Consider the following 12,342-nt stretch of genomic DNA (forward strand, 5'->3'; position numbering starts at 1 on the left):
AGTCAACTGTAAAGGAAATCAACCCTGAATGTTCACTGGAAGGACTGATGCTGAAGCTGAAGCTCCAGTACTTTGGCCACCTGATGTGAAGTATTGACTCACTGGAAAAGACCCTGATGCTGGGAAACACTGAAGGCAGAAGAAGGGGACGACAGAGGATGAGATGGTTGGATGGCCTCACCGACTCGATGGACATGAGTTTGAGCAAACTCTAGGAGTTGGTGATGGACAGAGAAGCCTAAGCCTGGCGTGCTGCGGTCCACGGGGTCACAAAGAGTCGGACAAGAGTGAGCGACTGAACTGAAGTGAGATGCAGCCCAGGAGTTTCGTAATACAATGGACCTCTAAAAGTGACCCCCTCCTAGGACACTTCCCTGGTGGTTCAGTGGTTAAGACTCTGCACTTCCAATGCAGGGGACCTCAGTTTGATCCCTGGCCGGGGAACTAAGGTCACATGCTGCGTGGTGCAGCCAAATAAAATAAAATTTAAAAAGTAAATGCCTCCTTTAAGACAGTACGTTTCAAAACAAGTTCCTCAGTCAGCACTCTGATAATTTAGATTAAACTCTAATTTGATTGTATTTTTCTTCCAACAGATTTCTCACGTTATATTTTCATGTACAATTTTTAAACGTCTCCACTGAGCAGGGAAACGTCTTCGGTTGTAGAAAGTTATACTTGACGTCTCTACGCAGTGTATTAGCTGTGCCACTTACTACCTCTGACCTTAGGCAGATTACCAAATCTGCTCGGCCTGTCTCTTCCGCAGCAGTACTGATAACACTGGAAAACCCCAGGGCTGGCCTCCTGTAGCACTTGTGAGCGGTGACCTCGTCAAGAACGCACACAGTGGGCGCCCAACATACGCCAGCTGCACTGTTGTTGCTAACAGCGAAGCTTGGGACCATTTACCAGCAGTCACAGGATTATTCGAAAGGCAACAGAATCTTTGCTCTCTGACACAGAGGTAGGTCAACACACTCTCCAAAGCCTGCAAGTGTTTTTTTGTTTGTTTGTTCTTTAATGAGCACTAATTACATGGACTTAAAAAAGCAAATGGCACCCCACTCCAGTACTCTTGCCTGGAAAATCCCATGGACGGAGGAGCCTGGTAGGCTGCAGTCCATGGGGTCGCAAAGAGTCAGACACGACTGAGCGACTTCCCTTTCACTTTTCACTTTCATGCATTGGAGAAGGAAATGGCAACCCACTCCAATATTCTTGCCTTGAGAATTCCAGGGACGGGGGATCCTGGTGGGCTGCCGTCTATGGGGTCGCACAGAGTCAGACACGACTGAAGCGACTTAGCAGTAGCAAAAAAAAGCACAACTCGATTTGTTTTTATATCTAATTAGAATAAACCTGGGCTTCCCAGGTGCCTCAGGGGTAAAGAATCTGCCTGCCAATGCAGGAGATTCGGGTTGGATCCCTGGGTGGGGAAGATCCCCTGGAGGAGGAAATGGCAACCCACTCCAGTATTCTTGAGAAAAATCTCCTGAACAGAGGTGCCTGGTGGGTTACAGACCAGAGGGTCACTAAAGAGTCGGACATGACAGAACAACTGAGCAAAAGAGAAGGCATGTTCAAATATTAGACTGAAGTGAGTGATCAATAACACAGCTTTCTCAAATAGATTATCCTGATTTCCTCATTTCACAACATAAATTTTATTAGCAAAACTTGCACGTGTGTGCGTGCTTAGTCACTTCTGTTGTGTCCAACTCTTTGCAACCCAATGGACTGCAGCCTTCTAGGCTCCTCTGTCCATGGATTTTTCAAGCAAGAATACTGGAGTGAGTTGCCATGCTCTCCTCTGGGGGATCTTCCCAATCCAGGGATCAAACCCATATCTCCTGCATTGCAGGTGGATTCTTTACCACTGAGCCACTGGGGAATCCCCATTCTGTTTCCTAGACACTTACCAGATATATTATTTGTAAATATCTTCTCCTATTCTGTGGATTATATTTTCACTTTCTTGAATAATCATAAATATTTGAGTTTTGATAAAATCTTGCTTTTATACAAATGTATAGATATAGTCAACTTAAATGTTAGTTGGTGTTACATATAGAAGGGCTTCCCTGCTGGCTCAGTGGTAAAGAATCTGCCTGCCAATGCAGGAGATGCTGGTTCAATCCCTGGGTCAGGAAGATCCCCTGGAGAAGGAAATGGCAACCCACTCCAGTATTCTTGCCTGGGAAATCCCACGGACAGAAGAGCATGGTGGGTTACAGTCTGTGGGGTCACAAAAAGTCAGACATGACTTAGTGACTAAATAACAACAAATTACATATAGAATGGATGGACAACAGGTCCTACAACATAGCACAAGGAACTATATCCAATATCCTATGATAAACTGTAAGGGGAAAGAATATTAAAAAAGAATGTATATATGTATGTGTCACTGGCTCACTTTGCTCTACAGAAGAAATTAACACAACATTGAAATCAATTATACTTCCACTGAAAAAAAGAAACAGACACAGAGAACAAACTAGTGTTACCAGTGCAGAGAGGAAAACGGGGATGGGAAAGATAGGGGATAAAAGTATGAAGTAGAAAATAAACATAGTACAAGGACATATTGTACAACACAGGGAACATAGCCAGTATTTTATAACAGCTTTAAATAGAACGTACTTTTTAAAAACTGTCAATCACTCTGCTGTATACCTGAAACTTTCACATTGATTCCGCCACTAAGTTGTGTTCGACACTTCATGACCCCACGGACGGCAGCACGCCAGGCTTCCCTGTCCTTCACTGTCTCCCAGAGTTTGCTCAGACTCATGTCCATTCAGTCAGTGATGCTGTCTTAACCATCTCATCCTCAACATACTATACTCAACTACACTCAATTTTAAAAGAAATGTAGCAGTTGTTTTTTGAAAAAAAAATTCTCTTTAAATTATTACTTATAAAAATTTGCTTTACTGTATGACACATATTCAAATGATCAGATAAACATTTCCTATAGAATGTGGCCTGTACAGAGAAGTGACGGGACCGTGAGTTCTGGTTGGGCCACGTGGTGCAGGGCATCGTGGGGGGTCTATCAGGCTCAGCGGGAAGCTGAGGGTCAAAGGCCACGGCTGTCAGGCTATGTTCTTCCTTCTTTCACCCAAGAAGTCATAGGTCTGCTCAGAAATGTCGAAAGGCTCATGGACCCCCTCCGGCGACAGCAGAACCTGGAGGATGCCCTCATTTTCCTGGTTTTGCTTGAGGAAGTTGGCGATGACCTTCCACCGGGCAGCCTCAGTCTCCTCCTCGGCCCACCTAAACGGGGGCAGGAGCGCGGAGTGCAGCAGGGGGAGCACGCAGTCGTGGTAGACCAGCAGGAACACGGCCGTCAGCAGCTCCCTGTCTCTCTGGAAACACACCGGCCACAACAGTCACTGTGAGCGGACCCGTGCCATTACTTCTCAAGTGTTACATCTAGGGACTCTGTTAACTGGAAGCCGTCGAGGGAGGTGGTGGGATGGAGGTGCCGGGGATAGGAATCCCCGGCAGGTAATGGGCTCTGAACCAGCTGTTCAGTCAGGACACGGACACAGCAGGAGTCACCTCGGGGACAAACGAGAGTTTCTCTCTGAGGGTCTGAGAGGGACTCCTTGAACCCAGGGTGCCCACTGAGCTCCACTGAGGGTCTCGCACACTCCATCAAGGAGACAGGGGCACTGGAGTCTAATTCTGGGGCAAAGGGCGGTTCCAGGTACATGGAACTAAGAAGACACAGTGTGAAGCCAGCTGGATCACTGAATTAGCCCAAGGCGTCACAGGAGAAGCGTAGCAGCCTGAAATCCAGAGAAAGGAGCCCAAGGAGTAAGGGTGTCTTGTCAACCCCTCCTCCCCCAGAGCAGGAGCCGGGTGACATCCCAAGGGCAGGCAGCCCAGCTCCACAGCTCAGGCGGGCATTGCAGGGGTGCAGGAGGTTTGCACTGAGACACGACCCCTCCAGGGGGAGCTGGAGAGGCTGCTTCTACAGACCCGAGGCCCAGCATCTGTCCACTACTGAGCAAGAGCAGCATTAAACCTGCCAATTTGGGTCGAACAGAAGCTCAAATAAGGATACAGTATATACACCTTTTTTTTTTCCTTTCAATTTTTAGTGTCTTTCTTTGTTCTCCCATGTTCCTTGAGGATAATGAAAAGTTCAGATTAAAAGTCCAAAAACCGTGGCCCATGGGCCCCATGCAGCCCACCTCCATCTCTTTTTATAGTCTTACAGAACCAGTCCTACTCAGGTGTTCAATACCGCCTGGAGCTGCCTTGCATTACAAAGGCAGAGTGGGGTGTTTGAGACAGAGAGCATGCGGCCTGCAAAGCCAAAAATATTTACTCTCTGGCCCTTTACCAAAAAACTTTGTCAGTCTTGGACTAGAGCAGTCAAGCCACTGCACATTGATTGCTGCGAGCTCAGTCTGGTAACGACACGCTCTGGGCCACGGACGCACAGTCATGCGTGCTTTCAAAGTAAGGTGCAGCTTATGCCAATTTTCCTCTTACTTCTCTGTACCTGATATGGACTTTGAGAGCCAGGGAATTTTTTTTTTTAATGAGAGAAATTTGATAGGCAGCTGGAATACTTTGGCTTAGAAACTTCCCCTCAATTCAATAAAACTCAGTGGTCTGACTCTCTTGGTAAATGTCACATTGCACTTGAAAATATGTGGGTTATTTTAAAAGATTTTTGATATTGATTTCTAACATAATTCCACAGTTAGAAACATAAAAGAACAGACTCTGTATGGTTTCAATACCTTTAGACCATCAAATTTTTGTACTTGTTTTATGCCTCTGGATATGTTCCAGCATCTCCTATGGTCTATGGGAAGCTGAATAGAATTTGTAGCCTACTGTTGTGTGAAAATTGTATACATCTTAATTATGTTGAATTGGTTCATGGTGTTTTTCAGGTCCATTATATCCTTCTACTTTCCTGCATATTCATTCTATTCATTTTTGAGAGCTTGATATTGAAACACCAACTAAAAATCTTAGTTTATCTACTTAAAAAAACAACTGTAATATACAGTGGAATTGTATGTAACTTTGGTCTATATTTCCAACTTTCCTGTAAATGTGTTATCATACTTTCATAATTTAAAAAATAAAAAAGAAACAGAAAAAAAAATCTCCCCAAGGAACATGGGAGAAGATAAAGACACTAAAAATTGAAAGGAAAAAAAAAGTGTGTCTGAAATGACTAACTTGATCAAGTGTTTTTTTAAATGCTTAGAATTGATCACCCATAGCCTTCTTTGAAGGTGTCTTTGGAACCATAATAACAAGGTTGAACTGTCAACAGGGATTATGAGAATGGCCACTTCAGCTAAAGAAGACGTGCGGTTAGGACGTGTAGCGAACACTGAGCACAGAGCTGTGAAGTCTGGGGTGGACCGTCACGTTACCTTCTCTGATCTTTTTAACGTACTCTCTTTCTCAGCCCAGGAACTCTAAAAAGCAAACAGAAACACTAGATTAATGAGTATTCCCAAGTCTTTGCCACATCTCTGCAACTTCACTCTGTAAGTAAACTTACAGGCAGGGTTAAAAACGACATACAGAACCGGCTCACGTGAGCAGTGGATCTCTAGTTAGGCATCAAGTCCTAAGGACCCAAACCAGATGGAGTAGGCGGAATGTATCAGCAAGCGATTCTTCACAAGCTACAAGTAGGAACTAATTTAACAGGTTTGCCTGGTGGCTCAGACAGTAAAGAGCCCGCCTGCAATGCAGGAGACCGGGGTTCCATCCCTGGGTCAGGAAGATCCCCTGGAGAAGGGAATGGCTTTCCACCCCAGTATTCAGGCCTGGAGAATTCCACGGACAGAGGAGCCTGGAGGGCTACAGTCCATGGGGTCGCAAAGAGTTGGACACAGCTGAGTGACTAACACTTTCACTTTTAAGTAAATATTTCTAATCTGTGCACAAAGTTTCAGAAAAGCTTCTTTAAAGAAATAAAACACCCAGAGTTCAATTAGCCCCACAAAAGCATGAACTGAAGACCTTCTGGGGCCCAGCAGGCCTCCATCATGACACATACTACCCACCCTGAGTGCATCCATTATGTCTGACTCCTCCAAGAGCTTGGGGAAGGTGGCCAGTACTGGATTACTAATTAAATCTGAAATACAAAAGAACAGGAAGGATTTTATATAAGCTTCATCCAATGTAATTTATGGCAATAGACATACAAATATTCATTCAGATTGAAATTACTGTGCCACATGATTTGCTGATTACACACTCTACCCACTTTAACCTCTTGGAGGGCTGGAAGCTGTCCCCCCCCAATCCCCACCTGTCTCCACATCCACAACCCGGGGGTTCTGAAATGAGTCTGGTATCAAGTAGAGCTTTCAGGATGGGAGCAAGGTGGCTCTGAACAGAGTCAGACTGGAAAATCCCGATTTTCTTTCTGTGTTTTTTTCCCTACCTCCCTTTCCTCCTCATGACTGAAGTGTGGTGCGGTAAGAGGAATCTCCCAATTACAAGGCACCCATGCTCTCGGAAGGCTGAGTGGGAACCAGCAGGCACCCAGGGAAAGGAGGCGGAGGGCGGGCGGGTCCGGCCTGACTCCAGCTCCCCGTTGCTCGGGAGGACCTCGATGGTGGTGGGGACACTGAAAGGCGCAGGAGACGGCCATGTGCCTACATACTGTGCAGGAGAACACTGATATCTCACAGTCAACAAGGGCGCGTGCAAAGACACACACCAGGAAGGACACCCCACAAGTGGCAAGGGCAGTGACTTCCACAATCTTGTGTTCTCGGTTGAGAAAAATCCTTCCTCTAGGTCTTACGAGGTTTAGTCGGATGCTCAGATCCAAATAAAGTCAACAATTTTGAGTAGCCTTCTTACCTATAAAAAAAACCTAATAAGCCTTATCCTCTTTAAGGCGTCATGTCATTCATGAAGTTTTTCTAGAGTCACTGAAACCAATTCAAAGGCATGTGATGACCGAAAGGCTTAAACTGTGCTTCCTTTAGAGTTATAATTATTCCTTGAGGAGTGCTGGTGCTTCTCTGAGTTCCATTTCTACTTGCCTACCCAGGTATTGCGTCTCCAGGGAGAGAACATGTGTCTAACCACGAACCCCGCCTGTCCACGAGTGCTAAGCCATCCTGGGGTTCTCTCTCCTTACTCCATTCCGGCCACACTGCCTGCTTTCAATTGCAATTCCTCCAGTGCACTCAGCACTTTCTTGCCTTGGGTCTTCAGACACGCTGGTCCTTCTAGCCAGAAGGGATCCAAGCCCACCCATCTCCCCTGTATGTCTCACTCCTGTCTCAGGTCTTGTCTTACATATTCCTTGCTTGGAAAAGCCTTCCTTCATCCCACACATTAATTCAGGTCTTCCTAGTGTATGCTCTTATTGTGTATTTCCCTTCAGAACATTTACGGTTAAAAAGGATTATTCACATAACTTTGTGTTTGAAGTTTGTGGCTCCACCAGGATAAGGATACATGCCCTGGTGTGTAGTACCCACTCAATCAAGAATATCCAATAAAACGAAACTTTTTTAGGGGGAATTCTTACAACATATGCCAATCTCTAGCCAACTTCAATCATGTGTGACAACTCACTGATTTTTTTAAAGTTACTTTTTAACATTTTACTGGGGAAAAGTTTCAAGCTGACAAAAAAGTTGCAATATAGAACCCATGAATACCTCTCACTTGGTCTCACCAATTTTACTGATGTTTAAACTTCTTGCATTAAAACCAGTTATCTGGGGGTAATTTGTTCTCTTCCCAAAAGGAGGATATGTATACCAAACACCCAGTAAAAACATTATTAAAGACACTAAGGGAAAAATATGATTATATATGAAATTTGGGTCTCAAGTCTCCAGAATCTAAGATGTGAAAAGTGAATATGGTAAAGAACAGAACACATACTGAACTCATAGGATGCACGCTGAGCACAAGACTTTGCAAGTGAAGTCACTGATGGTCACTGATGCTCTTCTCAATATTTTATTCCAACTGTCGCCTTCAGAAGCAGAAGATACAGGCTGGCAGAGGTTACATTTACTCAAAGCATGGGGCACTGTGACAAGTGAGGAAACTACAAAGATGTCTCACCTGCACTGCTCAGGCTCATCCTGTCTTTCAGGAGAACATCTCCAAGAATCTGGCGATAAAATATCAACAAATGGACGCAGCACATGCTTCCAATTAATGTTTCTGGTAGTAGACTATTAAAGAAGAAAGAATACATTGTTTAACATATTCATTAAGCAATCCCCTATGATCCAACCTATGGTGCTGAAGCTGAAGCTCCAATACTTTGGCCACCTGACGCAAAGAACCGACTCACTGGAAAAGACCCTGATGCTGGGAAAGATTGAAGGCAGGAGGAGAAGGGGAAGACAGAGGATGAGCTGGTTGTTTGGCATCACCAGCTCGACGGACGTGAGTTTGAGTAAGCTCTCGGAGTTGGTGACAGACAGGGAAGCCTGGTGTGCCGCAGTCCATGGGGTCGCAAAGAGTCGGACACGACTGAGCGACTGAACGTGACTGAACCGAGCTGGTGGCGCTTTTTATTTTATTTTATTATTATTATTTTTGGTGGTGCTTTTTAAATGTATACTCATCAGTCTAATGAAGAGTTCTGAGTTTTGCTTAATTATTGAAAAGAATGTTAAGAAAAATTTCCTTAATGTTAAGTCTAAGTTAATGTTATATAAGTTAACTATAACATGTTGGCCATGTTAAACTTCAAAAAACTTTTATTTTTATGTGTATACTTTCAAGTCACAACTCTGAGTTACAATTTCTGTTCCACGTTTGCATACACATCCATGTCAAATGTCAAATAGAAAATAAAAGTCATCAATTAGAAAGAACGGGACTAGTCAGCTGCCGAGTTTTAACAAAGCCGTGTTGCCACCCCCACCCGCTGTGATGAATGCAGAGGAAACACGAATTCAAGCTTTTCACCGTGCTGGGTGGGACACAGGAGGGTGTGACAGATCAGACTGAATTCTGACTTTGAAGCTATGTGCTTTGGAGTTAATTTTATCCTTGAGTTTTGGTTTCTTCATTTGTAGAACACAGATAGTCATACCTGCATTTCAGGTTATTAAAAAGATTAAAATGAGGTAAATGTGGAAAGCTTAAGGGAATGCCTGGTACATAGTAAGTGTTCGAGAACAAAAAAATTTCAATATTGAAGGTAAGTTGATATCAGTTTAAAATAGACCATAAGAACTTTAGGATGTTGTATGTAATTTTCATGGTAACCAGAAAGAAAAAAATCTATACACAAAAGGTAATGAAAAGGGAATCAAAATGGATCACTGTGAAAATGTCAATTAAAACCAAAAGATGGCAGTAAGGGGGGAAATGAGGGACAAAAAAAAAAAAAAAAAAAAAACCTAGGATGTACAGAAAATGGATAACAAAATACAATTGAGTCCTTCCACATTAGCAATTACTTTAAATGTAAGTGGATTAAACTCCTCAGTCCAAAGACACAGATTGGCACAATAGATTTTTTTAAAAACAGGATCCAACTGTATTCTATCTACAAGAGACCCACTTTAGATGTAAGGACATTCATAGGTTGAAAATAAAAGGATAGTTAATATTCCATACAAATAGTTAACAAAGAGAGAAGATATACTGCTCAGATATACTGATATCAGACAGGAGACTTTAAGGCCAAAAGGCTGTTACAAGAGACAATGAAAGATGTTCTACAATGATAAGAGGGCCAATTCATTAAGAAAACATAACAACTATAAACATATACAATAAACATCAGAGCTTCTAGAAATATGAAGTGCACACTGACAGAAGCGAAGAGAGAAACAGGTCTGCGATCACAGGAGGAGACCTCAGTACTCCCCCTCCAGCAAGGGACAGAACGACCAGCATGCAGGCATGCCATGTTGCTTCAGTCGTGTCTGACTCTGTGCGGCCTTATGGACTGCAGCCTGCCAGGCTTCTTGTGCCTGGAGGAAAACCAGACAGATCAGGAAGGAAAGAGAACCTGAACTACACTGTAGACCAACTGTAACTGACAGACGTATACAGAACACTGCCCAGTAGCAGAATATACATTTTTCTCAAGTGATCAAGGAACATTCTCCAAGATAGCCATATGCTGGACACAAAATAAGTCCTAACAATTTAAAAGACAACTTATATAAAGTATGCTTTCTTTTTTCCCCCCAAAGTATCTTTTCTGATCGCAATGGAATGAAGCTAGAAACCAACAGCAGAAGAAAAACTGGAAAATTCACAGCTATGTGGATATTAAACCTGAAGCCGGGGGCTTCTCTGGTGGTCCAGTGATGGAGAGTCTGTCTTGCAATGTAGGGAATGTGGGTTCAATCCCTGGTCGGAGAACTAAGACCCCACATGCTGAGGAGCAACTAATGCCCGCGTGCCACAGCTGGAGGGCCCACAGAGACCCCAGATGACATGAAGATGCTTCACGCTGCAGCCAAGACGCGACACAGCCAGAGAGACAGTCTACAGACCAGACACCGGGTGCACACAGCACTAGCGGGGACCGAGCCCTGGGGCTGCCCTGAGCAGACACTCGAGAAAACGTCCTGAGTCACCCCAAACACACATTTTCTAAGTGTCATGTTTAGAAGCACATGAACTCTGTCGCTAAGCATGAAGAGTGACCACAGAAGAAATCTCAAAAGCCTGGCAAACAATGTACTCTTATCAAAGGGGAAGATGTCTTTGAGCTAAGAAAAACCACCTCACCTTACAAAGGATATCTTAGTTTCAGAAATTAACCCTTTATTCTAATTTCTAGGATGAGAATTTTAGAAGGGAAAGTTAATCACACAGGTAACATCCAGGCTTCTAGTCAGTTGGAAGAGAACAGAATGAATGTGACCTCCATGGGGAGTTTCACATAATTTAGATAAGAAACCTTGACCACTCCATAACCCTTGCACTTCTAGAAATGTCAAAAATGCAAGATAGATTCTCTTACCACACTTAAATTCATATACCACATTTGGTACACAGAGTCAGAAGTCATCTTTTTCCAACCCTGATAAAATTCTGATCTTGTGTATACCTGACCTAGACGTCAAGGACTGGCTGCGGGGAACACGGAAGCTGCCCTGATGCCACCACGTGCCTTCTTGTTTTCACGCTGTGATTCCCAAGGCTTATCCTGCCTCCCACCCTCTGCTCTGTGGCTCATGTGGGCAGTGTTTCAGGGGCATGCCCAAACTCGTCGCATGCTGAAAAACAGCCATTAATTCTGCGAGGGGAAGGGGTGGAACCTTCCTTCCATCCTCCCCTCCCCTTCTCTCCCAGAGCAGCCTGCTTGCTCCATCTGGCAGGCACTGCGGCCAGCCTGTGGGAGAGGTCTTCAGCGCCCACTGTGTGGGCACTCCTTTCCTTCTGGCACCTCACCATAACACAAAGCAATGCTGCTGGCTCTTTATCAGAGTTTCCTTTAGGGAAATTCTTTGATTTTCCCAAACCCAAGATGGCCAGAAAGTTCTAAGCTGAAGAAGTAAAGATATACCTTTCTGACCTCACAGAGAGACCAGCAGAAGTACAATAAACATGATAACAGGCCCCGGGCAAGTAACTTCCTGGTGCTTCCCTGGGGGCTCAGATGGTAAAGAATCTGCCTGCAAGGCAGGAGACCTGGGTTCAATCCCTGGGTCAGGAAGATCTGCTGGAGAAGGGAATGGCAACCCACTCCAGTATTCTTGCCTGGAGAATTCCATGGACAGAGGAGGCTGGCGGGCTACAGTCCATGGGGTTGCAAATAGTTGGACACGACTGAGCAACTAACACACAAGTAACACTGCTACTTCCTTTATTTTTAGCAACAATACAATGGAAGTAAAAGAGAAAAAAAAGATGAGATACATCAGAAAGGCAAAGGAAAATAAATTTATAGCAAATTTATACCCAGACATATAGCCTACTCCCACAGACCAGGGTTTCTCAGGATTCAGAGCCAATGCACTGGGAGCCTGGGTCTAAATCTAGGGCTTTCCCTCATCAGGAGTTTAAAAACATGTCTTTGGTTTAGGATTTGATATGTACACATGGCTATGTTTAAAATGGATAACCAACAAGGACTTACTGTAAAAAAAAAAAACAATTAAAAAATAATTTAAAAAATTAAAAGTAAAGCAGAGAGAGAAAAAGCATGCATTTGGTCAAATCATATCAAGTTACATCCCATCAAAAAACAGCTCCAAAATCAGAAAACCAAGTCTTGGTGAAAGGTAAGGATCTATGTGCTCCCTGTTTTGTCTCAGCTGAGGGTGCACACAATCACAGTTGTCTCTGTAAAAGGAGATCCAGGCATAGGATTCCGCGGCCGCTTCT

The 12,342-nt window shown here is 44.0% G+C and overlaps 1 protein-coding gene across 2 annotated transcripts in view; it reads right to left on the minus strand.

Moving 5' to 3' along the window:
- Nucleotides 1-2,917: 2,917 nt before the first annotated feature.
- Nucleotides 2,918-12,342, minus strand: part of NPHP1 (nephrocystin 1) — a 65,580-nt gene continuing 56,155 nt past the window's right edge. For both annotated transcript variants that reach the window (XM_043918757.1, XM_043918756.1), the window contains exons 17-20: nt 8,098-8,210; nt 6,060-6,133; nt 5,418-5,462; nt 2,918-3,374 (exon numbers count right to left, since the gene is read on the minus strand). In XM_043918757.1, coding sequence (XP_043774692.1) covers nt 3,102-3,374; nt 5,418-5,462; nt 6,060-6,133; nt 8,098-8,210 — 505 coding nt within the window. In that variant the 3' untranslated portion in view covers nt 2,918-3,101. The remainder of the gene's footprint in view (nt 3,375-5,417; nt 5,463-6,059; nt 6,134-8,097; nt 8,211-12,342) is intronic.

This window comes from Cervus elaphus, chromosome 11 (genome assembly GCF_910594005.1).
Source record: "Cervus elaphus chromosome 11, mCerEla1.1, whole genome shotgun sequence".
In the NCBI taxonomy this organism is placed as follows: Eukaryota; Metazoa; Chordata; class Mammalia; order Artiodactyla; family Cervidae; genus Cervus; species Cervus elaphus.